Source organism: Gnatocerus cornutus, chromosome 1 (assembly GCF_029298725.1).
Source record: "Gnatocerus cornutus isolate USDA-ARS CGAHR chromosome 1, icGnaCorn1.1, whole genome shotgun sequence".
Classification (NCBI taxonomy): domain Eukaryota; kingdom Metazoa; phylum Arthropoda; class Insecta; order Coleoptera; family Tenebrionidae; genus Gnatocerus; species Gnatocerus cornutus.
The window spans coordinates 37833669-37841040 of NC_142233.1; the positions used below are offsets into that span (position 1 = coordinate 37833669).

Sequence of the window (7372 nt, forward strand, 5' to 3'; positions counted from 1 at the left end):
CAGTTTAAAATTTTATTCTGTCAAAAACGACAAATCGGCTTGAAAATCGAGAAAATTAAAAGAGGGGACCATTTTGTATGAGTAAAACAAAGTAATGTGTGGTTTCGTTAATTTTTTTTAAAGTGCGGAAATAGTAGATCTCGAGTTATAAATCTTGGGTATTGCGGATGCCGTGGACAAATCCTGTGTCGGCACCCCCCGGAAACGTCATCGGGACCGTCGAGCAAGAGTGGAGTCTCATCTACCCGAACTTCCGGGTGAAGAACGCGGCCGGAGAGACAGTCTTCAAGATAAGTGGCCCGTTCTTCACCTGCAGCTGCGGGAATGACGTGGATTTTCACATCACCAGAGCTGATGGGGGTGAGGACGTGGGGAAGATCTCCAAGCAGTGGGCCGGGTTGGTCCAAGAAGCGTTCACGGAGGCTGACAACTTCGGGATTCGATTTCCGGTGGATTTGGATGTGAAGATGAAAGGGGTGCTGCTGGGGGCGCTGTTTTTGATTGTAAGTGAAGGGGGAGGGTGGTGCTTGGACTAACGTTGGAGGATTTGCAGAATTTCATGTACTACGAGAAGAGGGGGGACCAGAGGCGGCACCGGCGGCACTAGTGCAAAAGGTCGAAAAAAATAATAAAAACTGATTTTTTGACAATTTTGTGTTGTTTTTTTTAAGAGGCGATTAGAGTCGCTAGGGGACCAAACGATATTAAAAATAAACTTTATAAATCCCACGGATGTTTTCATAACTTATAATTCTTCTTATCAGTAGAAGAATTTCGCGGCGACAAATTTTCCGCTTGCATTTTCCCAATCAGTTACAGTTAAAAATGCAAGAAAACGAAGAATTCGATTCTCCAGGTAAGAAACCGCAACACTTGAATCTTTCCATGGTCTTAAAAAATGGTACAATGGTAAACACCACCTGCAAATTCTTTTACTCCCATTGGAGATAACATTTCGCTGGTGAATCGCACTCCTTTGCATGTGTTTAGTCTGCTTTTATTCTTCGCTCAGTCATCGAATTGTTCTTGCAAAGTGCAGAAGTAATTCCTTTGAGATGTTTGGTAAGTTTGGCTAAATTTTGCAGATTTTCCGATTCCTCCAGTGTCTCTAAGTTTGTGTTTTCACAGAGCAAACTTCCTCAAATTCCAAGCTGCGGTTAGCTATGGGCTCTTGGGTCTAGGGTAGAAAGAGTTGTCCCATAATGTTGAAATTTTGCACACATGTTTTCCTTGGCCCCAATATACCGTAAAAAAAAAATCAACCCCAAATTCCAAAATTTAAGGGTGGCATGTTAGGGGTAGGGGGTTGAAAACAAGAAAAAGTTGAGTTTTTTATTTTTTTTTGAACTTTCCAAGTGCTTCAAAGCCCTTATGTCAAATTTGGCGTTTCTAGGAGGATTATGGGACTCACAATAAATTTATTAAAATTTAACGAAATTGTCAAAATTATGGATAAGGACTTGATTTGTAACGGATAAACTAGCGCAAAAATTTTGAAAAAATTCACGAACACATTGGAGATCAAAAGAAACTAGAAAAAAAATATGCCATAAACTTTGCCCTTTATTAAGGGGGTGCATTGGGGTGAAGGGGTTGTTTTTTTTAAGAAAACAAAAATGTAATTACCACATGTTTTCGACGTCAGCCAAAGGCATCTAATCTGAAAATTTCGTATTTTTTGTTCAAAGTTTACAATTTATCCAGATAAGGGGGTTTTGTAAAAGCGCATCCTGGAACTCGGCGGCGATTAATAAGTGTCAAGTTTACCTCGATAAAAACGTTCAAAAATTCTGAAAAAATTCAGGTGTGCTAGGTTGATTAAACTGATGAGGAAAAAAAATACTCCACTATTTTAGGCCTTCAGGAAAGGGGTGAAATGGGGTGAGGGGTGATTTTTTTCAACCAAATTTAAAAAATTACTTGCACGTTATTTTGGTTTCTACTAACAGAATCCTTCTCTAAAATTTCATATTTTTTTCTCGAAACTTTGTTTCAACCCCAAAAGTGGACTTGGAAAATAATCTTTCGAAATCGGCCACCTGTAGGCTGTTGGGTCTAGCCCTGTTAGAGACGTCAGAAAATTATGAAAAAAATCAGGTGTGTTAGGTTGCTTGAACTGATGAAGAAAAAAAATAGACCACAATTTTAGGCTTCCAGGAAAGGGGTGAAATGGGGTGAGGGGTAGTTTTTCTCAACTAAATCGAAAAAGTAACTAGCACGTTATTTTGCTTTTTAATAGTAGGACCTCCCTAAAAAATGTAGTAATTTTTCACCCAACTTTGTTTCAACCCCAAGAGTGGACTTTGAAAAGAAATCTCCGGAAACCTGCCGCCTATGGGCTATTGGGTCTAGCCCTGTTAGAGTGGCTCGAAAATTCTGAAAAAATTCAGGTATACTTGGTTGACTGAGCTAATGAAGAAAAAAAATACTTCAGAATTTTAGGCCTCCAGGAAGGGGGTGAAATGGGGTGAGGGGAAGTTTTTTTCAACTAAATTGAAAAAGTAACTGGCACGTTATTTTGCTTTTTAATAGCAGGATCTCCCTAAAAAATTTCGTAATTTTTCACCCAACTTTGTTTCAACCCCAAGAGTGGACTTTGAAAATAAATCTCCCGAAATCTGCCGCCTATGGGCTATTGGGTCTAGCCATGTTAGAGTTGCTCGAAAATTCTGAAAAAATTCAGGTATACTAGGTTGACTGAGCTAATGAAGAAAAAAAATACTCCAGAATTTTAGGCCTTCAGGAAGGGGGTGAAATGGGGTAAGGGGTAGTTTTTCTCAATTAAATCGAAAAAGTAACTAGCACGTTATTTTGCTTTTTAATAGCAGGATCTCCCTACAAAATTTCGTAATTTTTCACCAAATTTTGTTTCAACCCCAAGAGTGGAATTTGAAAATAAATCTCCCGAAATCTGCCGCCTATGGGCTATTGGGTCTAGCCATGTTAGAGTAGTTCAAAAATTCTGAAAAAATTCAGGTGTGTAAGGTTGCTTGAACTGATGAAGAAAAAAAATACTCTATAATTTTAGGCTTCCAGGAAGGGGGTGGAATGGGGTAAAGGGTGTTTTTTTTTTAAGTTAAACGTAAAAGTGTTCTATACATAGAATAATCGCCCTGTTTTGAGAAGATTTACATGAAAGGTGGTATTTTTTCGTTAAACAACTTCGGGCAGAAAAAACTGGTTTTGTGAAAAATTTGCTGGTGTCCGACGGCATTTGTCTGCCAGTTGTATTAATGTGATATTGTGAACAAAACAAAGAAAAGAGTACCTATGTATTATAGAACGTTTCAAAAAGTAAAAAAAAATACGGGGACGTTTTATGAATAAGCAATAATCCTTGAATTGGTAAGTTTGAGTACTCTTAGGAAATGAGAATGTGCTTCCTTTTATACTAATGTAATGTCTATGGTCTCCATGAATCTTTAACTCTTATTTGCAGCCTGCGACGTTTTGAAAAAATTATTAATACTGAGCGTAGGGTTACTGAAACTAACCCTACTACAGATTATATTCGTCTCGCTACCAGCAGCCGTCAGAAGAAAAGAAAACCGCTTCATGTGAATCTGTAAAAATGGAAACGGCGATATGGGTGTCAAAACAAAGTAACAAACGTCTGGATTTATCTTTCGTATCCGGTGTACCCCCTAACATCAGTCGGAAGCATGAGTCGGAAGCTTGGGTTTTGATTGTTTAAACAAAATAAACGGGTTTTCCACATGCACTTGTGTATTGTAAGTTGCATGGTTAGAGTCTCACCCTCAATACAGCTCGATAAAATCGATAGGAAAGTATAAAAATGACAAATAATTCGTTCATTTACTCTACAGATTACATTTGCCTACACCTGCCGTCAGAAAGAAAAAATTCCTGTTTCTGTGAATCGGTAAAAATGAGAATGTAGCACGTCGGTATGGGTGGCAATAAAAGTAAAAAATGTTCGTGTTTATCTCTCGTATCCAGTTTACCTTTGCCGACTGTCGGAAAGTAGGGTTGTGATTGTTTAAACAAAATAAAAAGTTTTTTTCTGGCAACCCAAAATGCACTTTTGTATTAATTTACGACCATGATGATATTTTTTACGTATCTTTACTTGATAGCTATCTTGTTTGGTAAATGTCACTGGTTTGCTTGCATTGCAACCATTAAATATTAGGATGCCATTTTTTTGATATTGTACATTCACTAATCGAGCACCACTAAATTAAATAAAAGACTTAAAAAAAATTCAATGACTCAGAGACAAAATAATGGCAAAGCAAGTTTTGATATTATTTTTAGTACCTACGAGTTTTACTTTTGAGCGAAAATGTTTAATGATTATGCTACCTTTGCACAGTCAAAATACTGCGGCCATTTAATCCAATCATTGGGCAGGCACAATCTTAAATTATTTTCAAAAGGACATGCTTTTAATAAATAAATAAATTAAATTACAATTGCCGAATTCCTTATAAGCATGAGGCAAAAATATTTGTTTTCGCAAGACATACACGCCTGTAAACATTTAAATAATAATAGAAACAGTGCGTAGTTCTTTATTTACATTTTAAAACAGTTTTGAATATTATTAATATAAATTTATTGGTGAAGTCGATGGAATCAACAAATCCAATTAGTTACAAATACATTTAATTATTAATACGCTATACTAATCGGTATTCTTTTATAACAAATTAAAAAAGTGGGGGTAGAACGCATGTCGCGTATTAGTAAGAAAGAGATCGAACGAGAAAGGAAGTGCCATTGCACGATTGCAGCTCATAATCACGTGCCGATCGTTGATTTACCTATCTTTATGCGGCAAAAAAGCCGGCCAGCTTTGTCCATACGTGTGATCAGCGTGTTCAAACCAGACGACACGGCGCCTATTATGTATTGTCGACTTTCGATAATTTAAAGTTTCTAATCATTCCTACTGAAAGTCAGTGCTCTGGAAAACCAAAATATGATACTTGAAGTACATTTTGATGATTCCCAGAAACAATAATTTTACGATTTTTTATTTCTTCTTATAACGCGCCCGGCGAACAACTCCTGGAATAGTCACTTTATGACATAATTCTTGGAAAAATGCACCAAAGTTGTAAATTTAAGTAGCCAGGTATTTTTTATGTTGTAAACTAAGTAAAGAGATAAATATCTTGAATTAACGGAAATTAAAAGATGGCTCATCATTAAACTGAACAGAAAGTACACTGTCTTTGTTATGTCTAATAGGCGGAAAATGATCATTACCTAATTATGCCACTCATCTTGCACTTCGACATCATTAGAATATAGGTAGTACCCCCATTCTCTCCATAACACGCACGATATTTAAAGTAAGCAAATTCAAAACTCCCGCCACCCACCCTGTTGGTAGGCCTGCTTACTGGCGGTTCTGTCATTCTTCATTTTCGTGCCATAACACGTTCACGTTTTTCTCCCGAGTTTTGAAGAAATTAGCCAACAAACGTTAGGCAATGGGAAAATATCGTAAAAGAAGACATCGTGACCACAGTTCGAGTTGCAGTCCGTCCCCAGGAGCGAGAGAGCACAGCGAACTTGGTCAGAAATTTCATCACCTAGAAAATGAGGTTATGTTGCGGCGTCACCGCGGCGTCTTCAGGAATTTGACGACACTCTTCGGACTTTCTTGACTCCAGGCTCGTCCCAGAAAGAACACAATTGCGCTTTCTTCTGATGGAGAATTGCGTTGCAACTTGCAGGTGTTCCTGTTGGTTGCGGTGTACGTGTGCGTATACCTTTCCAGTAGACATCGTGGCCACAGTTCGAGTTGCAGTCCGTCCCTAGGAGCCCGAGAGAACAGCGAACTCGATCAGAAATTTCATCGCCTAGAAACTGAGAAAGAACACAATTGCGCTTTCTTCTATGGAGATTTGCGTTACAACTTGCAGATGATCCTGTTGGTTGCGATGTACGTGTGCGTATATCTTTCCAGTAGACATCGTGACCACAGTTCGAGTCGCAATGGGTCTCCAGGAACGAGAGACAACGGCGAACTCGATCAGAAATTTCATCGCCTAGAAAAAGAGCGTTTTCAGGAATCTTCGGACTTCCTTGGCCTTGAATGAACGCAATTGCGCTTTCTTCTGATGGAGAATTGCGTTGCAACTTGCAGGTGTTCCTATTGGTTGCGGTGTACGTTTTTGTATGACCTAGCAGCGTTGTCTGAAGTGACCTTTTTTCACGTTGCGCTTTCTTCTGATGGAGAATTGCGCTGCAAAATTGCTGCTTTCCCTGCTGATTGCGGTGTACGTTTTCATTTCTTCTGATGGAGAATTGCGTTGCAACTTGCAGGTGTTCCTATTGGTTGCGGTGAACGTTTTTTGTATAACCTAGCAGGGTTGTCTGAGGTGACCTTTCTTCACGTTGCGCTGTCTTCTTATGGAGAATTGCGCTGCAAAATTGCTGCTTTTCCTGCTGATTGCGGTGTACGTTTTCATTTGCCTTGCAGCCTTGTCTGATTTGCGTCTTCTTAGGGAGAATTACAACTTGCAGTGTTTTCTGCTGATTGCGGTGTATGTTTTCATAGCAGCGTTGTCTGAACAAGGTGATTTTTCTTCACTGTTGTGTTTTTTTATGAAAAATTGCACTGAAAAATTGCTGATTTCCCTGCTGATTGGGGAGTACGTTTTACGTTACTGAGATTATCTTCTTCAGAGTTGCTTTCTTATAGAGAATTGTGTTGCAATTTGCGGGTTATCCTGCTGGTTGCGGTACGTTACTGAGACTATCCTAACGGATGAGGTGAGCCCGAGGATGCGCCTGTTTAGAGCAAAAATTGTGGTCACTTCTTGTGCAGATGCCAGTTGGGGCGTCAACGATAGGTGATCCTGTTCATGCAAATTTGTCGGCGCGTTGGGCCTCTGTTCTAACACAAGGTTTGCCTTCTGTATCTCGCTCCGCTTTGGTCCCAAATACCCATTGGATGGTAATTGTCCTTTGTTCAACGCGCAAAAATCTAATCCAGAATTAGTCGTCTGTGTCCCTGAAAGGGTAATCTATCGCGACACTCGTTAAGCTGGACTTCAAGTTCAGATGGGGCGGCCCTCTTCAATATCAAACTGTTTTATACCACCTTTTGCAAAAGGAGGGGGAGGGGCGACAGTGATGTGCAGATTATAGGATGCAGCTCGCCTTTTGGCAAATGTAATTACACTCAAATCTGCTTTCCGTCTAGAATTAATTCTCAAACGTTAAAAAGTCGAGTCTCATTCCCTTTTTGGTAATAATCTTGAAGAACGACTTTAGGAAACAAAAACACTTGAAAAGACGGCCTCTCCAAGGGATCTGACTTTGTCAGGGCGTTCTTAAAACTGCCGAGGTTCGTACCAGCACTGGTCATCCCGTTTGGGCGCACCAATCAGAA

At 39.4% G+C, this 7372-nt stretch overlaps 1 protein-coding gene across 1 annotated transcript; it reads left to right on the plus strand.

The window, feature by feature from the left end:
• Positions 1–72: 72 nt before the first annotated feature.
• LOC148182293 (phospholipid scramblase 3-like) lies at positions 73–650 on the plus strand. Its single transcript, XM_088032064.1, has 2 exons — positions 73–503; positions 554–650. Exons 1-2 carry the CDS (start codon positions 168–170, stop codon positions 605–607), a joined length of 390 nt encoding a protein of 129 aa, XP_087888190.1. The 5' UTR covers positions 73–167; the 3' UTR covers positions 608–650.
• The last annotated feature ends 6722 nt before the right edge of the window (positions 651–7372 follow it).

Excerpts from the sequence above, each read along its gene's own strand:
- LOC148182293 (XM_088032064.1), top strand. The coding sequence starts at position 168 with ATGCCGTGGACAAATCCTGTGTCGGCACCCCCCGGAAACGTCATCGGG. Across the intron at positions 504-553 it reads TGGGGGCGCTGTTTTTGATT|AATTTCATGTACTACGAGAA; the intron begins GTAAGTGAAGGG and ends GAGGATTTGCAG.